This window comes from Anopheles bellator, chromosome X, assembly GCF_943735745.2.
Source record: "Anopheles bellator chromosome X, idAnoBellAS_SP24_06.2, whole genome shotgun sequence".
Classification (NCBI taxonomy): Eukaryota; Metazoa; Arthropoda; class Insecta; order Diptera; family Culicidae; genus Anopheles; species Anopheles bellator.
This window is the reverse complement of record NC_071287.1, coordinates 4,297,932-4,321,346: the sequence shown is the minus strand read 5'-3', so window position 1 is coordinate 4,321,346 and position 23,415 is coordinate 4,297,932. Positions and strand designations below refer to the sequence as shown.

The 23,415-nt window shown below is 50.0% G+C and overlaps 1 protein-coding gene across 1 annotated transcript; it reads left to right on the top strand.

Moving 5' to 3' along the window:
• The first annotated feature begins 13,737 nt into the window (after positions 1 to 13,737).
• LOC131213321 (uncharacterized) lies at positions 13,738 to 19,158 on the top strand. The gene is made up of 3 exons (XM_058207340.1): positions 13,738 to 13,773; positions 16,627 to 18,285; positions 18,355 to 19,158. The coding sequence occupies exons 1-3, from the start codon at positions 13,738 to 13,740 to the stop codon at positions 19,156 to 19,158; spliced, it is 2,499 nt and encodes an 832-aa protein (XP_058063323.1).
• The last annotated feature ends 4,257 nt before the right edge of the window (positions 19,159 to 23,415 follow it).

The window sequence follows — 23,415 nt, the reverse complement described above, 5'->3', positions numbered from 1 at the left end:
CCGATCCAACTGAGCGGTCAACTAGTTCAGGGGCCCCGCACACACCCGCGGACACGGATTGCGCCGGAATCGAAGCATGGCTTGCCGCACACTCGACTTGGCTTGGCTTGGCGTGACCCTGGCGTGGCGTGCGCTTTTACGACTCTCGCCGTCCGCCGTTCCGTGACTGTGAGTTGGCCCGATTTCCGGTATCCGCGCGATACCACGAGCGGGGACCGGACCAACCGGACCGATACCGGCCCAAGAAATCGACCTGACTCAGAAAGTAGCTGTAGTAGCAGTCTGGTGGTCGCGGTGTCCATGGGTCGCTGGAGTCCCCCACAAGTCCAATTACTTAGTGTCCAGCGTCGGACAATGCGTGGGCACTAACCATTTGAAGGTGTGGAAGAAATTGGAATTGAGTTGTTTGACGTGGACGGGTAGCTAGGAATCCCTAGGTCGTGGTTTCGGCTTCCAGAAAACTCCTCCCCACCGGGCCACGTTTCGGGGAGTTCGGCTTGAGTTTATTCTTCGCGAAACGGCCAAACGGTTTCGGGTGACCTTGTTCCTTGAGACGTACCCCGGAACATGGCATTGGGGGAGAATGTCCCACACGGTAAGTTGCCGCATCATGCTCACGCTCGCGGTAGGAGCTAACGAGCCCGCGATGTGACGTATACCCTCAGTAGCTCGGTAAGTCCGGAGTAAGAAGCGGAGCTACCGGAGGGCACCATTATTTGTGGCAATTCTTGGCATTCTTCTATGGAAACAGCATAAGTCAAAACGTCACGGGTGACTCCACCGACGAATGGATATTCTGGAGCCCGCTAGTTGATCCAGATAACGTCAAATTGGGAATGCAAAGAAAAGCGGACGTCACGGCTTATTGACCCATGTGCTACATCGGAACACGGACGCGGGCGGAGTGAAAAGCGCAAGTAATGCGGGAAAAATTATTAAAACAGCATCACGCCTCATCCTTCACGTCTCTATGTCACCCCTTTCAAAGTCCCCAGCCGATACAGACCTCATGCTTTCAACGCCTGGTGTTGGATCTTGTAGCGACCTACCAAGAGTTCTACGAATCTGAATCCTGCGAGACTATGGGGGGCGACAGTCGAGCAGCAATTCCTTGAATTCCCCTTTGTCAATTTCTTCTCCGTCCGTTTCTTCGTTGGTACCTGTCTTCAATAGGTCTGAATGATGGTGCAACAAAACTCTTGGTCTGCTGTTACTCTTTTCGATTACATTATTTGGCTACGTTTTCTTTTTTGGCACTGGCACCTTATCGTTAGGAAAAAGTATCACCCAGGTCTTGTAACTCGTTGACTTGGGACGAAATAAATAATTCTGACACTTCTGTCTGGCTTGTCTTGATGTGGGAGTGAAGACTTCTGGCACAGCAATTATATGTGTCGCGCAGGAACGCGCGCGACTAAGAATAGAATCAAATTCGACCATTCAACCCCTCGGATCTCCAGGCTAACCGACCAAATGTAGCCTACGGAAATGGCGCATTACGATACGGCGCCCGCTTTAACGCACAACAACAGCCCAACCGTCGACGCAACACATCGGGGCATCAGCAATGCGCTCAACACGCGCATGTTCGTCGGCACGAAAGCCGGAAGAGGTGGTCGGCTCCTCGGCTCCGGGGTTTCTCCGATTTGCGTCGGACTTTGGTCTTGGTCGGTTTTTCTTATTTCGGCATCGGCCTTATTTTTGCTTTTCAACGGAAAAGCTACCAACCATCGGAAAAACCAAGGTCGTAAACCTTAGGCATCGGGTGAAAAAGACCACAAGTGTGTCAAGTACTGTTGGGTCCCGCGAAGAAAGGGATTGAAAGTGAAAGACTCTAGAATCGGGAATGGACCAGCCAGTCCGACCATCAAGTGGTGAGCAGTTGTGAAATAAGAAACACTCGAGGAAAGAAGGAGCGCGAGAGCGAGAGAGAGAGAGAAAGCGTTCCCAGGCGAGCTGATTGAGTAACAAATCGACGGCTCAAAATAAAACTTACCACTGGCTTAAGAATGGAGAATCCAACATAAACCCTCCGGCTGAATATAGGCCGGGCGGAAGGCGAAACATAAAACAGAGAGAGAGAGAGAGAGAGAGAGACAGTTTGTGCAGAAGAGGAGGAGAAGGGAGAGGCGCCGCCAACAGCAAGCACACTGAGAAGACCGAAAGGCCTCCTTCCTCCTCGGGCCAACTTGGTGGACGCGCAGAGCATAACAAATTTGAACCCACACCAGGAAGAAGACAGCAAAGAACACGGTAACGAAGCATAGGAATCGAAACAACGTGTGCGTCCGTCCAAATAACCGTTTCAAATGCTTCTTATTCAGACCAGGCACAACCGCGGTAAAACAATGTAAATTTCTGTTATTTACTGTAACGTTGTGTTTTTATTTTTTTAACAACTCTAGCCACCGAACGGGTATAGAACGGGGCCTCAGATCTTTACCGATAGTAGCAAGGCGAAGCCAGAGACGGCGGGCCAAACGGATGAAGCATAAACTTGACGGAAACGCGCGTGGAAACAGAGAGAGCGAACATAAATAAAATAAATAGAGCGAGAGAGAGCGAGAGAGAGTGCTGGGCTCGAGCATAAAGATGCGAACCGCTGACGAACGGGGCGCTATGATCCTCTTACTTTGGGGTGGGTGTGTGTAGGTGACGGTTGAGTTGGTGTGGTTGAATCCACAGTGTTAACGATCGAGCGTGCTGTACATCGTTTTGGACGGGCGAGACCGGGCGTGTTCAGCGCGGAATCACGATCAGGGCGAAGGAAAAGAGACAGAGAGAGAGAGAACCAGAAAAGACGAAAGGAGAGCAGCGAAAACGAAGATGCGGAGCAAACAAAACTCGTCAAACAGCTATTCCCCGTCGGGGGCATCGTTTAGCGCGTTTTCTGGTACTCTAACCTTTAGCCGTATAAGTCCTCTCGATCAGCAAACTCGTCTGCCCGCGTCTGACGAGATAGCGACACAGAGAGCGAAAGAGAGAGAGAGAATCACGGAGGCTTCAAGTACCCTCTCACGGCGCTTCTCAGGTCCCGGGCTCTTGGAGGCGCTGGCCCAAGGGTAAAGGTCTGGACCATATCCTTTCGGTCTTTCGGACTCTTTCCCGTGAAGCAAGCGAGCGAGAGAGCGAGAGGGAGAAACTCGGAAAAGAACCTTTAAGAACCCACCCAACACTCGAACCCTGGCTGTGCTGGGTGCTTTCGGACGACTAACCCACAAATCAATGCCTAGCCGAGGACCTAGGCGAGGTCCGCCATATTTGTTGCCCTTTCTCGCTTCGCTGACATTTCGACGTCACGCACGCGGGGGACATGTTTTCCGCGAGGTGATAACAAACGGCATCGTAAGGCGCACGGCGCTTTCACATCTCGGGACTCGGCCGGCTGCCGGCGGGCAGCGCCGTGTGAAAGGAAGGGCCACGCCACGCTCTCTGGGAGACCTTTCACGTCCAGACGCCGGACGTCCACGACATAAACTGGGGTTTGGGAGTTTGGGCCGAATTCGCCTAAAAGTCCGAAATTACCAACGGCAATACATTTGGGTTACCGCAGGCGTTAAAGGTTCACCCGCTCCCGCCGGCAGGAATGTGGGTGAACCACACCAACACATAAACCGGGACACATATGGAACCCCAGTGGTGACCTACCTTCTTCGACATAATCCAGCCGGCACGCCACACGGGGCCAGCCAGCGCAGGAGTTGATCGTTGGGCGCGTTTCGACGTAACGCTGAATGCTGATGCTGCTGAGTCGGCGGGAAACCGTCGTAAGCGTTGATTGGAAGACGGATCTGACGCTGATTTGAATGCTGCATGCACCGACCGACACGGGCACGAACTCTCGCTCACCAACTTCCACTAGGTTACTAGACCTGGGTCTAGAAGGACTGGGCAAGGATGCCCGAAAATCACTCCCCGGTCACTCGCAATCACTTGGTTTATCACGTCGTCGTCGACAGGCACCTTCGGAGGAACACCTCGAACACCTCGTAAAGCATCAAGCATGGGCACTGCGGCCAACAACAATAACAACAACACGCACTAGCTGTCACTGCTCACTGTTTGGCGTCCGGGCTTCGAGGAACCCTTCCGACACCGACGGAAGATCTGCCCGGCTGTATCTCCGGGTCCGGGTCCGGGCTCCTGGGACACACTGATTGCACCTGTTGCACCCTAGCCCAGGATGACTGGGGCAAGGAGTCTGCACTCGCGGGCCCGCTTCATTTCAAAGGCGACTCGAGAGAAAGTTGCCGAAGCCGGACGAACCGAATACGACGACGACGACCACGGAACGCTTGCACTTTGTGCGGGCTCTCGGAACCGTTTGACGGATCCGCTTGCCCAGCCACTGGTTGGCCAGCACGCTATGAAAATTTGAAAATACTCGCCGACACCACCACCACCACCAGGCGGACAGTCGATCCGCGTGCGATCGGGTTAAGAGAGTCTGCGATGTGCGCGTGTGAGGGTGTGCACGCGATCGGTCGATCGGTCCGAATCGAGCAATCGAGCTCGAAGCCACTCGAAGCGAAAGCTCTGGTCGCCGAGAAGCTTTGGCAACAAGCTTTCGAAAGTGTCGCGCGACTTCAAAGTCGCACGGCGGGCATCACAGCTTTTATGGTGCGGGCATATAAACTTGAAACTTGAAAAAACTGTTGAAGAAGAATTCTCTTTTGGTTTTTGATCAGTTTAGAGGGCATTTGACGGAAAAAGTAAAGCAAAAGGCTAAAGAACTAAGAACATAGTTAGCACTCATTTCAGGTTTGCACTCATGCAACTCAATTGCAACCTCTTGATGTCAGTATCAATAAACCTTTTAAGGCAAATATGAAGGAGTGGACCAAATGGATGAGTGAATCTGATACAAACTTAACTCCATCAGGCCTGTTGAAGAGGCCAACAATCTCACAAGTCTGCCAGTGGGTGAAAACTTTATGGGATGCCATCAAGAAAGATGTTATCATCAAAATATTTAAAAAAGCAGGTATTAGTAATGCATTAGATGGCTCTGAGGATGATGCTATTTTTTGCCCAAAGTGATTCATCAGACACAGATGATGCTGATGACATGGAAGAATTAGCTAGAAAACTGGTTAATCTGGTTAATGGAACAATGTTTGAAAACAGAAGATATGTTTGAGACTGAAGAATTACATAATTTCTATGACGAATGAGTTATAAAAAAAATCGTTAAAAATAAAATTAAAGTAATTTAGGTTTTTCTTAAATTTTTGATCTAAAAATGAGGGGGTCTTAATAGATGTAGGGTCTTAATCCCCGTAATCTACGGTAGTTATCTATGACCAATTCCGAGCGTGTTTTAGCCTGATTCTGAGAATTCATCTCTCCAAGTCGAAAGAGTGATTGAATTACTCTTTAAACCAAACCTTATTGTCAGCAACCTTAACTAACACACGCGAACGTTAGCATCGTTTAAACGGAACGATACTGTCTTGGCTCTTGGTACTTGGACCACATTGAAGCCAATCTACATGTGGCTGGCAGATGTTTTGGCATTAAACATCCAAAACGATGGTTTGCTGTCAGCGTTAAAAGAGTGATAATTTTTTTTCTTTAAAGCGATCGTTGGCACGGCCTTCAGCCGAGAATATACACCCATGTTACATTTCATTGGAACGATAATATATTCTTCTTTATTAAAAGAGAAAACATCAAATACTACACTTTTCGTAGTTTTTGTTTATTTTTGCAGGGAAGTGTAGAACACTGCGACAAACGTACGATTTTATCAACTTTGGTAGCGCAGCATAAAGAGTTGGCTTAGGATTGGTCCGTCTAAGCTAGGTATGAGAGATAAAATTTAATTCATTATTTAAATATTTCCAGCATACATTATGTTAAACAAGTACCGGGAATTTGTGATTTTAAAGAAAATGCTTTCTTCAATTTGTTTTATGTTGCTACACATGTCATTCACTTATGTTGAAAATTTTGGCTAATTTTATTGCTCAGTTAATTTTTGTTACAGCTGTTTTGCTTGAACGTGTTTTGTCTCATCGGCGATTTCTGTCTTTTCCTAAATTAATTGACAACGAAACGATAATTTGAGTTTTGAAAACAAGAAAAAGCCACAGGGGACTAGATTTGGGCAATACGGTGGCTTTGGCATCAGTAGTTTGTAGTTTTTGACCAAAAATTTGGACAAACAAGCAACGATGTTAAACTTGGTATGCGTATGCACGTGGTCTGTAAAAAATTGTCGCGGCTTTTAGGTTTTGTTTTTGGATTTCGTATAACTTGCAGATAATGTTCGTTATTGACCGTTCTATCTATCGGCAACAACTCATGAAGCTCTTTAGCTCTTTAAGCTTAAGCTTAAGCTCTTTATTTCAATTTCCACACTAAGTTTGATAAAGATTCTATGCCATTCATTTTTTGAAAGAGAAAAAGAATCGCCGATGGGCCAAGACACGTGCACAGTAAAACAACTGTCAAAAATTGACCGATTACTCAAAATTTGTTTCAAATTCTTTTTCTCTTTATTTTCTTTAGAATCACAAATACCCAGTATTTATTTAACAGAATGTAATTCACTAGCTAGCATTACCACTATAAATATAAATTAAGAGACTAAATTTAAACATAATGCCTTGCTGAATTCTTGAAGTACCACTTATTGTCATGTCAATTTTGCAAATGTATTGTCCGGCCTATTTTTCTATTATTGAAGGATAGATGACATATTTTTGGTTTAATCGAACAGTCTTTTGAACGTTTTTTTTTTTCAAGGATTTTTTGGATCTTTATTATACATAAATGCTTGGTTACATAAGAGTACAGAGATATTCCACATTGGGATTGAAGCTATTTAATAATTCTAAGGTATCAAAATGATTGAAATGAAAATATTTCGATTAAAATCTATTTAAATTACGTGGCATTGAGTCATTTTATCATACTTATAACTAATAACTAGTAACTAACAACATCGTACAACTAGTTAACTTTAAAAACTTCGTAAAATGAATGTGGATGAACTCGTGAGTTGAACATAAGTGATTTCATCCAAGTGAATGGCGCTAAAAGAAGACAATTACGAGGCAGTCAACCTGTTAGGACTCTTAATGGACTTGCAAGGAAGTAGAACATCAATATTCCTTTGCACGTTTAGACGCATTAGTGGGAAGATTTTTACTGTTGCAGCTACTGTTGCCTATTCTCAGTCTCAGACGTGGGGGCGAAATCATTTAATTTACTCATTGAGATCACGGAAGAAATAAACAGTTGGACATAGTCGGAGAAATTGTAACGTACTTAAATGCAACCAGAACAACCACAATCAGTTTTGCAAACTCAGGTTCACAATGGTTCACAAAGTGTTATTCAACTGTTCCGACCCGGAGACCGTTTTGGCTGGAAGGAACAATATGCCCCCAGCCCAGCACCGTAGGGTTTCTGCCTTTTCTCCCATGAGGTGGTAAACTGCAAGGTCGGCTTCCACAGTGTGATTTCGATGCTCACACACGTGATTGTGGTTCGAAATCACACAACCGCACACAAACAGGCACCGATGCGTGTGATTCGGCCGGGGAAAACCGACGGAGACGACGGAGAGAGAGAGAGAGGACAGGGAAAATGTGTCGCCACATTTCCCGATTGAACCGGGCGTCACCTTGCGCCACCTCCAGGAATAACATCTTCCCCCACCGAGCGCTACAATTTCCATTCAATTGTGTGTTCGCTGTTTGTTTATATTTGTTGCAGTACACACAGACCTGGTGGTGGGTCTCTATTAGAGAGAGAGAGAGTGAGAGACAGAAAGAGGGAGAGTTATGCCAGGCAAAAAGTGCTTTTTATCTCGTACCGACAACAATCTCGAAACACTTCATTTAAAAGTGTTGCAACAGCACGCGGACATTGTCGCCACATGTCTCAGCAATATGATGCATTCGCGTACGCAGCCCACACATGCTTCGTGGTAGCTGTTTTCCCATCGCCCACCATCACAGAAGGCCCCGAATATTTCAAGTCTGGACCAGATCTCTGGGCCGGCAAGTGAGGCGGAAGTTAACTCTGTCACCCGGCGTCCACACTATGAGAAAAACGGTTCGGTAGACCCAGCAACTGTCGATCTTTTTTTGCAGTTGCCGTGAGCTACTTTGAGTTACTGTTGAGCTCCTTCTGTTTATGAAATATTTCACGCATTCTTTCAGTTTGACCGTTGGAGCCAAATTTTTGCCAGATTTTTTGGCTGTCCATAAAAATGGGCACAGCAAAACAAACAGCAGAAAAATCTCATAATGTGGACGAGGCGTCACACTTGCTCGATCTCGATGTAAATGTCCAATGAGTTTTTCCCTGGACCTGAGTGACCGTTTGTGGTCCAGCCTTTTTAGTTGAAGTTCCTGGACCACAGAGGCGCCTTACAGCAGCACCCTGCTGCTGCGTTGCGTAATGTCGTTTGTTTCACCACGCACTTCAGAAACAAGAACAAGGCCCCAGAAGAATGACGGACCAATAGCCCAAAACTTGTTCGCAAGACACGCAAATGAGAAAGAAAGACTAGCAGAGTGAAAAAGACAGATCGAGAGAGAGAAAGATAGAGAAAGAAATTCATAACAATAGAATCAGTGCAGTTCACACGCCACGTGGTGAGGGCCGGGTGACTGAATGTAATGTTGAAGCCAATTTCAATAGGTGTGTGCCTGTGTGTGTTACTTAGCAGAATAGCGTGTTTTCGGGGGCGGGATAGTAGGGTTGGGCGTACCGCGGGCGGGTAGAAGGTTGGCTGTCGGGTTGCAACAGGATGAGAAAATTCGTTGTTACTGCGCGCGAAGGGCTAGGCAGCATAAGAGCGTTTTGACAATACCTAATGAGTGTCGGGGCTTGGGCCAGAGAGGTTGAAGGAATTGTTCCACGCCACAAGGTGAAACGGTAGAGGCCCACCTTCGCCCACTGGCAGCTGGCCAAACCCCTCCGGCTGGCTTAGGTTAGAGAAAATGACCGTGAGGCGCAGGAAAACATCTACAGTCGCCTCACCGTAGCAAAACTATTCGCTAATGATAAGGACCACGCTCTCGGTGGGCGGCTGCTTGTCGGTGAGGTTTATGGTGAGAATTTTGCCATCGTTATTGCCCATTCGGTTTGCTGTTGTTTTCGAGGCACCTTTGCCTTTGCTACCTCTGGGTTGTGGGAGGCTGTGAGCATAAGTATTCAACTGCGCGGTTTTTCTCCTCACCGGCTCGTCCTTGTCAACGCGTATCTAAAGAAAACCACAAGAAACGGCTGAAACCGGAACGAAACACAACAATCAAAAGTCAGCGTCCTGAGGAATAAAATAAGATGGAAATGAGATGTTATGAGATGAAGAATTAACAGGCTGTACTAAAAACGCAGAACGAAACTGCAAGCTAACAAGATTCGCGGCGTTTAAGTTTCGAAGCACAGAAAAGAGCAATAAAACAATAAAAGTCTCGAGAAGGAGTTAAAGGAAACCAGAGGAAAGATTCAAAATAAACGAAGAACTGAAGACACCGAAAATAGAACCATCAAACTGGTAGGTGGCAGAGCAAAAAAATCGAAGCAAAACTGTGAACAAAACCATCTAACACGTATTTTGAATAGCACACGATAAAACAATAAAACAAACTAAAAGCTTAGGAAACTAGGAAGCAATAAAACGTCACGGAACCGAACCGAAACGGAACTCCCAAGCAAATCGCAATTCGCAAACAATGGCGAAACTTGAAACGGGCGCTGATTGCTACCCCGTGCCCAGTCGTTGCGCTAGCTGCGCAACGCGACGACAGTAATCGCCACTCGGCACGCGTCCTGGTGCACGTCCTAGCGCGCGTGGGGGATTAGCATAGGGAACACTCCTGAATGGAAAAAAACAACCGAAGAACGATCGAAGGAACTTTACTGGTGGTGCGTCCAACCATTGCAGGGTGTGTGCGGGCTTTGGATTTTTAATTGACGAATCCGGGCAAAGGGTGCCCTACTTACCGTCTTACCAACGCACGGCGCACTTAGTCGCGGCTCAGGGGTGCTATCAGGCGAAAGCATGGACCTACGACAAAAAAAAACCAACTGAAGCAAAAGGGTTGAATTATTCATACTCACAGCCCGCCCGCCCGGCGCTCGGCCGCAGGTGTCGTTAGCGCCCGCAACTGCGTCATGTTTAATTTATTGACGGTGACGTTTGCTGGCTGCTGCTGTTGCACACATTGCGTTGCGTGAACTTGGTCGGCTCGGCAAGAGCTTCGCCCGAATTGTGTGCGAAGAGCTAAGCGGCGAGATTACGTCGCGTGCCTTCTTCCATGGACGAGCGCACCCGGGTCGCCGTGGTTTCGTTTTGACAGCAATCGATCGAGGAGGGCCAATCTGGTGACGGACCGCGTGGATTGATGGCTCTGACGGGGTTCGGGGTTCGGTACACATCAGTCTCTCTCTCTCTTCTCGGTAATTCGAGCTATTAATCGATCAATATGCCGCTTGGTGTGTGAGTGGCACCTCAACCGGGAATATTCTCGCGGTTCTATGTAGTTACTAGGCTGCTCAATAGCCTCGACCACAGAGGGCCCTGCTATGAGTCTAAATTTGTTTTGTTATATTCGTATACTCTTCAAATGAACGTATGTGAAGTTTCATTTCAATCGGTCACTTACTTTTTTTTTACAAGCCATTTAGTATCGACAGGTTCACAGTATTTATTATAATGGAAAAAATCAAGTATCGTGGAGTGATTGAATTTTTATTTTTGCAAGGTTATTGGTGATTTATGAACGAATGTTGAATGTGTTCAAGGACTCTTCAGCTTTAATTAGGGAGTTAAAAGGGGAGTTTCTCAGTTTAAATGTGGTCATAGTAGCCTTCAAGACGATCCATGTCAAAAACCTCAATAAACAGACACAACACCTGAAATCGTAAAAAAATACCGGATATCGTATTGGAAAATCGTCGAACCACTGAAAGAGATTTAGTGTAAGGACTAGCCATCTTATTGAGCAGTATAACCAATATTGTGACTTTTGACATTCGAATGAATCTTTCTTGACAACATTTGAAGCGTTTTCGTTAGGATAAAGTGGATTTTGTGCATTAAATCATCACTAGAGATGAGGCTTGGGTATATCACTATGATCCTGAATAAAACAAGATGCTAAGGAGTGGTTTGCACCTTTTTCTTCGGTTCCGAAACGAGTTCGTCCAGAAATTGCCCAAAAAGATGTTAGCATCAGTTTTGTGGGATGTGACCGAAAGTTTGGTTAGCGGTTTACATGCGAACTGGTAAAACAATAAACTTTGATTACTGTTGTCACCTTCTGAACCAACTGAAAGAGAAACTTCGTGACAAATGACCCGGTTTGAAGAAGAAAAACATCGTCTTTCATCAGGGCAATGCACTCTGTCACAAGAGCGTTTTGAAAAAAAAAAACAAAATCCTTTAATTAGAGAACGAATTGTTAGAATATCCACCGTACTCACCAGATTTGGTCCCTAGCGACTTCCATCTGTTTTGAAACCAAAAAAAAAAATTAAACGTGAGAAGCGCTTTTCATCAAATGATGACGTCATAACAGATGCGGAGGAGTATTTTGAAGCCTTTGCAGTTTTCCATTTCAGGGATGGAATTTATAAATTTGATCCTCCTAGGCCTCCTTAAGTGTATTAAAAACCATTAAAATGTGTTTTTCTTATTGAGGCTCCGAATTTGACGAGCAGCCTAGTATATGCCACATATCAAACCGATGACCTGAATACAGCCGGTGCAGCAGCAGGTAGCGTATCCCAACCCGGTCGGACGATATCGTTGGTTAACAGGGTATATGGATTGAGTAGTTCTTCTCCAGCCTTTGACCGAAGCAGCTCACGCAATTATCCCCCGTATCGCTCCCGTAAATATTGGAATGCGTTTGGCTGTCTTTAAAATAAATCGGCTTCATTATCCGCTCTGTGTCTGTCTGACCCGAACCTTCCGCACACCACACACTTCCCAGCAGTGCGTGAAGGAGTGTGCAATTCAACTCATGCAGTTGCGCGGACCCGTAATTAATCTTCGATTGGGCAATGGGACACACCTCGTGTATGTGGCTAGTTCGCACTCATCGATAAGAGAGAGAGAGAGAGCACGCGAACACAAATAAGACCTTGACGCTAGAGACACTCCTGTACTCCACTGTACCCGGGCGGCCATTTTCCCAAAGGCGGTCTAACACAAAGCCACAGTCCCCCGGGGGCCCATTGTTGTTAACGGGTCACAGGACAGTGGCCAACTCCAGGTGGCCATAAAGTACGTCACCCACGTCGTCACACGTCTCTCAACCGGTGCCGGTGCCGGTGCTCCATCGGCGGGGGCAAGTGTCGCTCGATATTCAGATTTTTTGCAGCCCCCCCGTCTTTTTTGGCGGACAGGTGTCCCAACGGCCACCTGCCTTTCGAGGCCCAAAAACCAGAGGACTGCGATTGTCGACTGCGCATGCTATTGTCTCGGACGTGGGAAAATTGCAGCCCGCCAGCCGCACGAGATCCACCGGCAGATACCGTTGGTCACAGGCGACCATCGGCCCTACTTTGCTTACGAACTTCGACGGAACGACCGTGTCGACGGCTCCAGATTCGTTGCGCTGCGGCGTGTTCACGTACCTACAGGGGTCCGGGTACTCCGTGAGCGGGGCTTTTGGGGGCTTAGAGCGAACGCACTGTTTAGCTTACGGCAAAATGGGAAAAAGGTTGCCGAAAAACCGAAACGCCGGGCTCAAGGTCGAACCTGGTGGCCAACTGCCAAGCGACATCCACTTCGATTTTGGGGTTTTTCACCGGGGTGGGTCAATGGTTTTTTTTGTTTTTCGTCGTTGCTACGAAGGTTGAGCCGCTGAGAGCTATGCGCGCAGTAATCTTTTTGGCTTTGTTTTTGTTTTGAGAGTTGTTTTTTTTTTCCTTCGGCAGAAAATGAGCCAGCCTAAGCCAGCTAATGGGAAACTTACGGCAGCTCCAGTTGCGCCGGCCGGAGGTCGCCGGAAAGAATAAATTTAGGTCCAAGATCTGGCACGTTGTGACGTCCACGTCGCGCTATCCAGATAGTGCGCTGGCAGACGCGCACAGACTCCCATCACCTTCTGGGTTCGCTGCAGTTGTTGTTGTTCCTTGAGCCTTAGGCTTGGCTTGTTGGGGTAAGCGTCCAAGATTTATCGGCATGACCTTGACGACCAACGAACAATGAACCGGCCTATTGTAGTCAATGAGCGGCCCCGAGAAGGACCGGAAGGATAATTGGGAACCTCGGAATCGGAACTGTTAATTAGTCTAGCGGGGCCCCAGCGGCCCTGGAATTTTTGGATGGGGATAAACATTATGCTATGGGACTGCTGGGTGAGCTGTCATCATCTAGAAATGCAAACCCCACCAGAGAGAGAGAGAGCAAAGATCAAGGAGCTATTTCTACTGTGCTACTCCCCATACCTATGGCGTCGTGGAGTTCTGGGTTCCGGGGAACTAGAACTGGTCCTGAAAGGAAGATCTCATCCTACTGCTCGACATCGCAGAGAATCAGTCGCGCGGTATCAGTCCGAACCTGACCGGCGTCTGATCGACGGTTATCGGGTTCAAGGCCGGCACGATTGGGAGTCGATTGCATGTCCCGTACCCTCGAAGCGCCGCGGTCGCGCTTGACTTTCTTTCGCCGCCGAGCAAGCAGACGAAGCGTTAAGTGCGGTGCGGCCTACGAGGTATATTATCGCATTTCTCAACGCGCCCACGTCAAGGTTAGTGCCCGCGATGGATATGTCCGCGTTCGCCCATCCACAGGCAGAGGTAGGTTCGATAGAGGACCCTCTCACATCAGCAAAGGAAGCCGGGCCGGGCGGGGTTATAGAGCGTGTCATCGCATCAGATCAGATGGGTGTTCGGTGTGGTGTCATGTCAGGTGATGGAGTGGCGATGGCCTCACACCCAAGTGTGATAACCTTGACTATCAGGAAGACCAGCCAGCTTCAGGTCCAGGTCCAGGCTTGGTTTTCCAAGTACTTCTCTGGATCCTTTCCAAAGCTCCAGGGATTTGAAATGTCCGCCAGAGAAGTCAGGGCGACAACAAAGGAAGATGCCCGCTCCAGAAGGATCACCACTTTCGCCACCGATCTCGCTCTAGTTTCTGGGAGGCCGTCGATCGGTCGCCACGGGTTCTGGAAGCTGATCTGGATCTGTTGGAGGTTGGGGGGTTGCCAAAACAAAATACGTCACAAGCCACCCTCAAACCACCGACAACAACAACGGATTAACTACGCACACATTTTTTATGGCTACCCCGTGAGCCGTTTTGGCCCTCTGCAGTCGTTGGCTGCTGCTGCTGCTGCTGCTGCTGAGGAACAATTCGCAATTAAGAGACGCCCCCTCTACCCTACTGGTCGCAACCCCGCAGTGGGGGAGGCTGCAGATTTTCCGTGGGTCGGGTTCGGTGCGCTGTGTGTTTTTCCTTTCCTCTACATCTCGCCTCCTCGCGTTTTCGGGTGCCGCCGATTGTCGCTCGCCACCCTGCTGCTTTGTTGCTGCGCGCGTTTTTTTCACAAAAGAAATGCGTGGCAGGGAGGGGGTGTGGAGTGGCGGAGTAGATGCTGCTGCTGCTGCTGCTGCTGCTGTGACTGGCGGTGGTGAGGGGACGGCTATATAGCACAGTGCCAGCTACGGCACTGGACTCATTTGAGCGATCGAACAGGCTCCGTGAAGTGTTCTCTTGTGCCGAGTGTTTGGTGCAGGGTCCTTGCCCTGGTCCTTAGTGGTCCCCTCGAACAGGCAAACTAGTTGGCGGACAACGGACGGAAGGGTGTTAGTGTTCGCCGCCGCAGAAGGATCGTGTCAGTGTCAGTGTCAGTGATTGGACCCGTCTTCAGGTCGGACGAAGCACAGAAGCAGATCACGCCTGAGGCCCCCTCGGGTCCGGTCCGGCGTCAGAGGCCGGTTCCGCGCCGTTCAGCAATCAAACTCCCGAGTCTCTGACCGGCATCGAACGTCGGACGTCAGAGTGTGACGTGTGTTTGGGGTCGTGTGTCGCGTGAAACTAGAAACACAAAAAGTGCTCTCCACACACCAACGAACGAACTCTGACAGTTGCCCACCGATCAACGGACTCGATACACGAGTTCCAAAGCCAGAGGAAGCAGAGCCCGGAGCAGGAGGCAAAAAAGCCAACGAAAACAGTGTGTGTGCGGCCAGGAGGTGTCGGATGCTCCGAATACTGTACCGACCTGGACCTCCTGTGTGTGAACGGTGAACGGACGGACAGTTAGATCGCGGAGCTACACACTCAGACTACAAAATGGGACTCAGATCTTCTCCGCTGAAGGTGAGTTCGGCGAACCGGGGGGGACTAACTAGGACTTTTGAATTTCCTCGGGCTACGTATATCCGGATTTCGATATTTCGGAGGCGTTTGGTTGCTACACATGTCAGTGACTTATGGTAAAAAGTTCGCCCATTTTGAGGTTTCAGTCAATTTTTGACAGCTATTTTGCTTAGACAAGATTTGGCTTATGGTTGATTTTCTCTATTCCAAAAAATGGATGGCAAAGACATTTTATCAAATTTTGCGTGTAAAACAAAATTAAGAGCTCGGACGCAATCGAAATGTTTACTGTGGTTTGCACTGAAGCTTTTAAGACCAAAAGCAGCGTTTATGGGTGGTTCAAAATTGCTCAGACATCGTTGTTTCTGCCCGAATTTTTGGTCTAAACAACACTTTAGTGAGGCCAAACCCACTTCATTCCCCAGATCTGGTCCCCTGTTACTTTTTTCCTGTTTCTTCCCGTTTCCAAAACTCAAATTACCGTTTTGTGGTCAATTACTTTTGGAGTACACAAAAATCGACGATGGATCAAATCTTGTTTAAGCAAAACAGCTGTCAAAAATTGATTGATAATTCAAAATGGGTGAACTTTTTACGGAAGCATCTCACATTCTCTCGCTCTCTGGAGACAGCCTGCAGATCTTCCATAAGTCCACATTCTTGGTGCTATTCCCTTCGATACTTGTCATAACATTGGTCCAACTTTTTGGGAGAATCCCAGTCCCGGAGTTGGAGTCTGGCTCACGGCTCAGACTAACTGGTGACAAACTGTCTGAGCCGCGTCTGGAATTGTTGACGCCAAAGAATTCGCCTCTGCTGACACCCTCCGACACGCTTTATGGCCCAGGCACGGGCACGGGGTGGGGCCCGCTATTGCACCAGGCTGAAGCGACGCGCTCGGGCGCTCGCACCACTGGGCCGGATTATGCACTAATTAATTACCGCCACAGGCCACAGCAGATCGCTCTGCGGTTGGTGTAGGCCGAAAGCGAGCGCAAAAGGTGCGTTATCACTACATCGGTGGTGGTGGTGGTGGTGGTGGACTTGACGGCTATCGTAACGTGGGACTAAATCCATATTAATGGTACCCCGACGCAGCGCGTGTGTCGCCACCGCCTGGGATCCGGCAGAGGCAGAGAGCGAGAGAGAATGGGGCGGCTTGGGTGTTGAGCAGCAAATTGGGTAATCGATCGCATGTGTTTTCGTGCGCTCTTTCCTTCCACTTGCAGTGCCCCGTGCCAGACCGGCGGCGGCTGAAGCTGAAGCACGAGCGAATGGGCGGCGGCAGCGGCTGGCTGCTGGGCCTGCTGGTACTGCTGCTGCTGCAGAGCGGTGGCCCGGTGGCCGCCATCAGCACGACCGACGCGCAGGTCGAAGCGACGCACACCACGCTCCCGGTGACGTTGCGGCTCGACGACGACACGCTGAGCTCCGCACCGCCGCCGTACGTTGACTTGAGCGAGGCAGAAACGAAGGACCCGCAGCGGCTGGAGATCATCAAGCAGATCCGGAAGGTAAACCACGATGGCTCGTACACGGTCGGGTACGAGGCGGAGGACGGCACGTTCAAGATCGAGAGCCGGGACGTGCTCGGCAACGTGAAGGGCACGTACGGGTACATCGATGCGAACGGCGACATCAAGCGGGTGTCGTACGGGGCCGGGGCCCAGCAGCCGCCGCGGCGCCCGGACCCGGACGAGGACATCGTGCACATTCCGGTGCGCGCGAACCGCTCCCAGCACCTGCCGCCCCAGCACCAGCTACTCGTCCCGACCACGCGCCGCCCGTTCAACTATCAGCCGCCGACGCAGCAGTACACGCTCCAGCACGGCAGCACGCTACGCCCGAGCGTCATCCAGACGATCCCCCGCAAGCGTCCCAACTACGTCCCCACCACGAGCACCACCACCAACAGCACGGCTGCGGCCGCGGCCGCGGCGGCTACGACGGCGGCGGCTACGAGTCCCATGGTGGCGGCTCCGTCCACGACGGAGATGCCGCAAACGACGGCGGCTCCGTCCACGACCAGCACCCGCATCACGACGGCCGCCGTGGGTGAGGTTAGTGAGCAGTCGACGGCATCCTCCACGCACACCGCTGCCACGCTGCTCCACACCAAACCGGCGGCCGGCGGCTTGTTAATCATTCGGCCGACGCCGCTCCCGTACCAGGCGGCTAAGACGGCCGAGCAGCTAGCCCGCCCCGAGCTGCGGCTCGAGAGCCCGCCCAAGTTCGCTACGCACCCATCGAAGAAAACGGTTCGGGGTAACTTCTTCCGGCGGCAGCTAACTTCACCAGCCGCCACCACCATCGCCGCCGGCGAGTCCGGTGAGCAGTACGAGGCGCAAGCGCAGCAGCAGCAACAGATCACCTACGGTGGTGACGGTGGCGAGCTGTACGGTGGAGGAGCCCCACGCTCGCTGTACACCACGCACCCGACGACGCGCATCCCGGCCGCCGTGCTGGCGGCTCGCCAGCGAGCCGCCCACCTCCAGAGCGTGCTGCAGGCGCAGGGCGAGCGGCTCCCGACGACCGAGCGGGTGTACGTGAGGCAGCCGCCGCGAGCACAGCCGCCCACGGACGCACCAGCCGCCCACCGGCACGAGCCGAGCCGCCTGGTCGCGTACGAGCCGTCGACCGAGTCGACGTCCGAGAACAGCTACGTCACGGACAGTCCGGCGCACGGCCAGTCGGTCGTGCAGATACCGGGGGCGGCCGCCAGCGAAGGACCGGAACCGGAGGCCGAAGAGCGTCACCCGATCCTGTTCCGGCCGCGGCCGATCGATTACCGGCCGCCGGGCCTGCACCGCTACCGCACCCCGTACGGGCTACCACCAGCAGCACCACCACCATCCCCGGCGTCGTTCGCACGTGCCTTCCCCACTGGCCAAGAGCCGCCCACCGACAACGAACTCGGAGGCGGCCGAGATAGTGGTCAGCCGCCGTACTTGTCGGCTTATCGCCAGCAGCGGCGCCTACTGCTGCCGGCGGCGGCTGAACCCGACGGCTACACGCAGCAGCAGCAGCAGCAGCACCAGCCACAACATCAGCAGCAGCAGCAGCCGCCGCCGTCCCAACAGCAGCAAAGCTCGTACCCCATCCCGGTGCCGTACGGCGGCCGCCTGGCGCCCAGCCCCTACTACTACGACATCCCGGCCGAGCGACCGCTGACGGCGCGCGACTTTGAGCGTATCCTGCAGGTGTTGATCTATCGGCACCAGCAGCTGCAGCAGCATCAGGCGGCCCTGCGCTACGGCGGCTACCATCCGGGCGGCTTCCAGCACGGCGGCCGTGCGGGCTACAACCCATACTTCCTCGAGCCGTCGGTCGCTCCGTTCGGGCTGCCGGGCGGCGGTTACCCACAGCAGCAGATTCCCCGGCCACCGCTACCGTTCCCATACGGGGCGGGACACCTCGGGCAGTACGACGGCTATCAGAACCTGCTCTACAGCCCGTCCACAGGCGTCCGGTCCGAGGGGCCGCCGGATGCCGCCGGCTACGGATCCGCTATTCGCCGCCAGGGCCAGTACTACGCCCAGCAGCAAGAGCCGTCGCCGAGTGGCCGCGCCGGGGGTGACTACTTGCCGCCCGAGGTGCGCGAAAGCCTGCTGTACCGGATGTTGATGCTCGCGATGCAGGCACCCAGCTCGTCCGGCGAGCTGCTTCCACTGGCGGCGGCGGCGGCCGCCAGCCTCACGGGCGGCGGCTATCCACTGCAGGGTTCCCCCTCGATGACGACCGTGCGAGCCCAGACGCCGCCAGCGCGGGAGTTGGGTGGCTCGGCGGCAGCGGCAACCACCATGGCTTCACTGTACAGCAAGAAACCGGTGCGTAGCGTACAAATCCTCGGCGAGGAGTGAGCCGGCGGCTGCCACCGCCACCCCGTCAGATTAGATTAGAGTAGAGCCGCCCCCGCCGGCGGTTCCAAATAGACGTAGACGTAAGACTAGGGTCGGTTTCTCCACTTCGTTCATTGCGCTTCTCATCGCACCCAACCCAAGCTCTGAGAGGTTCTTCTGCTGGACCTGGAACCTGGAAGGAACGCAACCTCTCCCATTCTCAATCCCACCACACGGACACGCGGTAATAAACCTGCCTTGAAACCAACTTACGCCTCCCGCAATTCTTCCCGTGTACTTACTCTGCGTATCGGCTGGTCTGCGTAGGCAGGTAGGTAGCACCTAGTAGCCATCTCAGCTTCTGTCGCAAGTGTGGCATTGCACCCAAAAGCAGCACTTTCAAGGGCGCCCAATTCAAAGCCCCCTGGTCTGTCTTCAGAGCCTCGTTGTCATCGCCTTTGTTGGGGAGCGTGTTGTGCAAATTTCTTCCGCCATCCATCCGGACGGCCTGCTGGACGGTGTCGTTGCGTCAAACTAGGTGCGTTGCTAGATGGTGGTGCGTGAGAACCGGCATAACACGGGTCGAGTGGAGGCGAGCAATGGAGTCAGTAGTGGTACTACTTTTGCTCGTTACATGATTTATATGGTAAACTTTTTTTTTTTAATTGGAACTTTATTAAACACGAACACGCTTGTTTACATAAGAGTACTAGTGTGTTTAATAAGTTCGTAGTCTCGATAACAGAGAGTGCTGCTACGAGTCTAATTTTTTTTTGTTATATTGGTACACTCTTCAAATGAACGTATGTGAAATTTCATTTCAATCGGTCGCTAAATTTATTTTTTTTCGCAAGCCATTTAGTATCGACATGTCACAGTATGTTTTGCTATGGAAATAATCAAGTATCGTGAAGTGATTGCATTTTTATTTTTGGTAGGTTTAAAAGCAAAGGAGATTTATGAACGAGTGTGTTAGTTCGTCCATTTTGAGTTATCAGTTAATTTTTGACGGCTGTTTTGCTTCGACGTGTTTTTTTGGCTCATCGTCGATTTTCGTCTACTCCAAAAACAGTTCACCACGAAGCGGTAATTTGAGTTTTGGAAACAGGAAAAAGCAGGCAATAGTCACAGGAGGTCAGATCTGGAGAATACGGTAGCTTTGGCATCACTAGTGTGATGTTTCGGCCAAAAATTCAAGCAGAAACCAAGATGTGTTAGCAGGAGTGCAACAGCCAATTTTGGGTTTCCCACAAATCTGGGTGTTTGTGTCGCATAACTTGCAGCAAATATTCTTTACTGACTGTTCTATCCTTTGGCAACAAATCATGATACACCACAACCCTGCAATCGAAACAAACGGTAAGTGAAACTGTTCACATTCGACCAAACTTTGCTTTAAATCCTGCTTTTAGTCTTAATAGCTTCACCATAGGTCAACATTTTTATTGCGTCTAATTTCTTAATTTCGTTTTTCACACAAAATTTGATAACGATTCTTTGCCATCCATTTTTTTAGTACAGAGAAAAATTGACGATGAGCCAAATCTTGAGCCAAAAAACGTCAAACAAACAGACACAACAGCTGAAATCGTAGATAAAAACAGGATATCGTTGAATCATTTGATGAGATGTAGTATAAGGCCTACCCATTGGTCATTGAACAATATAATCAATATTTTTACTGAAGTATTGGGTTTCGGAAAGCAGTTTGCAAAATGGGTGCCGCATTCGTTAAAAATGGAACAATTCACCCGGTCACAAGAGCATTTTGAAAATGGCAAAAATCGATGATTTAAAGCTCGAATTGTTGAAGTATCCACCGCATTCACCAAATTTGACCCCTAGCGAATTCCATCTATTTTCAGACCCATAAAAAAACAGGCGTGAAAAGGGCTTTTCATAACAGCCGTGGAAGCGTATTTAGCAACCCTTCCCGTTTCTCACTTCATGGATGGAATTTATAAATTGGAGTCTCTTTGAAACAAATGTATTGATGTTCCGTGAGAATAATAAAGTGTGACACTGAATAATAAAGTGTATTTCAAACCGTAAAAATGAATTTTTCTTATCGAGGCTACAAACTTATTGAACAGCCTAGTACAGAGTTACTCCACATTGTGATTGGGCAGCTATTTAATGAATTTAATGAAAATATGATAAGCTTATAATTACTTGTGCGGTGAGAAAGAGTGCCTGGCAGGCGGTGTTTTCTGGAAGCTAGAGAGAAGCTTTCGCAGCCAAAGCTCGTAGCATTCACGCAACGCCTAAAATGCTGCAATGCGGTGTACGAAGTGTACGGATTGTACTAAAACCCGGGCCTAGGCCCGGCGTTTCATCGGCAGGTAGGCAGGGGGGGCAGGTCGAGAGCCGCACGCAACGCATGCAGTGCGATAGGGTTACGCCATACCAGGCCCAGCTTTTGCACTGCACGCCCCGTCGCGGCCTGAAGGGCGGTTTATTTTCGATTAATGTGTGACACTTTTCATCCCTGTTCGCCTTTCAGAGAAATGCTGTAATGTGGCGGGCTGACGTAGGCCAACGGATAAGGTCGGCCGAGATCTGGTTCGAGCGCGCGGTGGTGATTGGAGTACCGGAAGGCCTCCGGAGATTTAGGTCGTATAGCTATTCGATCACTGGTGAGGTCACCCTGATTTGGTTGATTACATTTAATGGTGGATAACTATTTTACTTAATTTATTTTATTTTACTTAATTTATTTATTAATAAACTTTTCTCTTTATTTACTCCATCTCTTTATACCCCCTGGTCTGCAGGTTAGAGCAGATATCCCGCAGCAGATCCGCAGTCGTATCGTCGCCACCGTATTTTGTCCTATTTAAAATAAAGCAATACCTTTTCAGGGCGCCCTCACCAAACTAACTGCATTGCGATGAGTGTGAGCAACTCCATAAAATGAAGCTCTACAAAATTACAGCGCAGCGAAGCCCATAAATAAAAGGTCGGAACACCCATAAATTCTTCCCCTTAGACTTAGATTGTTCTGTTCGATGAAAGGAAAAATACTCCTGGACCGCCCAGCTATGTCTGCCTTCCATACGCAGATCGATGTGAATCGATAGGAACAGCTAAGGGAAGATCATTGACAACCACGAAAGCAGTGCAGGGTCTAAGTCCTTACAGGACTCCTTACAGGACACCACATTGATTGCTATAATACTATGGCCAACAAGTTGCGAGACTTTGTATTTTGAACTTGTTTGTGATTTCGATCGGTACAAATGGTTTTAATTCCCAAACTGGCAACACTGGCAGTTAAAAGTGAATTCTTCGTTTTTTTTTTATGTCAGCTACACGTCAATAAAATCAAACAATTGGTGCTCTAAACTCGTCGACTCTGACAGTCCAAGTGCTTGCTGACCTTGTTGCTGGAAAGGATCGGTGGAGGGTGACCATTTTGAATGGCCCGTTTGGTGCCAAAAACGCTCCATTTTATGGAAAAACAACGCCACGATGAAGTGTTTCACACACAGTTCAATGCATTTTCAGCTATCCAGACAAAATGAATTGCACTGAAATAACGGCAAATGAGACTTGCAAGCAGTTGACATCGTTCTTTGAATATCGTGGGTTTGGGTTGCATTATGAATTCCTTTCCAATGACCAAACTGTCAACAGAGAATTCTATTTGATCAGATTTTTAAACTTTGCGATATGTTTTGGAAACTTTGACCATATTTCCGGACAAGTTTTCTGCCCTCATCGGATGGTGGTGTCGTACACCTATCTTACCCATGGTGAACCTCCCGTCGATTAATGGTGACCTAACACCTGCCACTTGCACAATTTCCCTTAGTCCGACCGGTAGCGGGCGTAGATACCCCGGCGAGCGCCCCAGGAACGATTTCACTTACCCTCGGACCCGTTCGAGTTCGAGTAGTTTCGAGTTAGCTAGTTAGCGAAGTCGATGTCGGAGGTGGAAGGTTGGCGTTGGCGTTGTCGTTGGCGCTGGGCACTGCACTCCACATTGCCCGCGCGTCCTGGACGTGCCTGTCCGCTCCTGTCGGAATCGGAATCCGGGCCTTGCCTGGCCGTAGTTCCGCTTTCCCATTGGCGCCGTGGAAAAAAAGACGTGCTACTAGAAAAGTGCGTAATTTGTAACGTTGCGTAACGCACATGCAACAAACCGATCGGTCGACCGGATATGGTCGACGGCTCGCCCCTCCAAGGAGAAAGTGGTGAAACGCGTTTTTCTTGCCCTGCGGGCCCGATTTTCACGCCGGGTCCCCTCGGTCTGGCACGTTAGGTCACCTAACACCA

Bases quoted from the DNA above. Each gene is read 5' to 3' on its own strand.
- LOC131213321 (XM_058207340.1), top strand. From the start codon at position 13,738: ATGGATATGTCCGCGTTCGCCCATCCACAGGCAGAG. The intron at 13,774-16,626 runs GTAGGTTCGATA...CTGCTGCTGCAG, and splicing joins TCGCCCATCCACAGGCAGAG to AGCGGTGGCCCGGTGGCCGC. The intron at 18,286-18,354 runs GCGGCGGCTGAA...CATCAGCAGCAG, and splicing joins AGCGGCGCCTACTGCTGCCG to CAGCAGCCGCCGCCGTCCCA.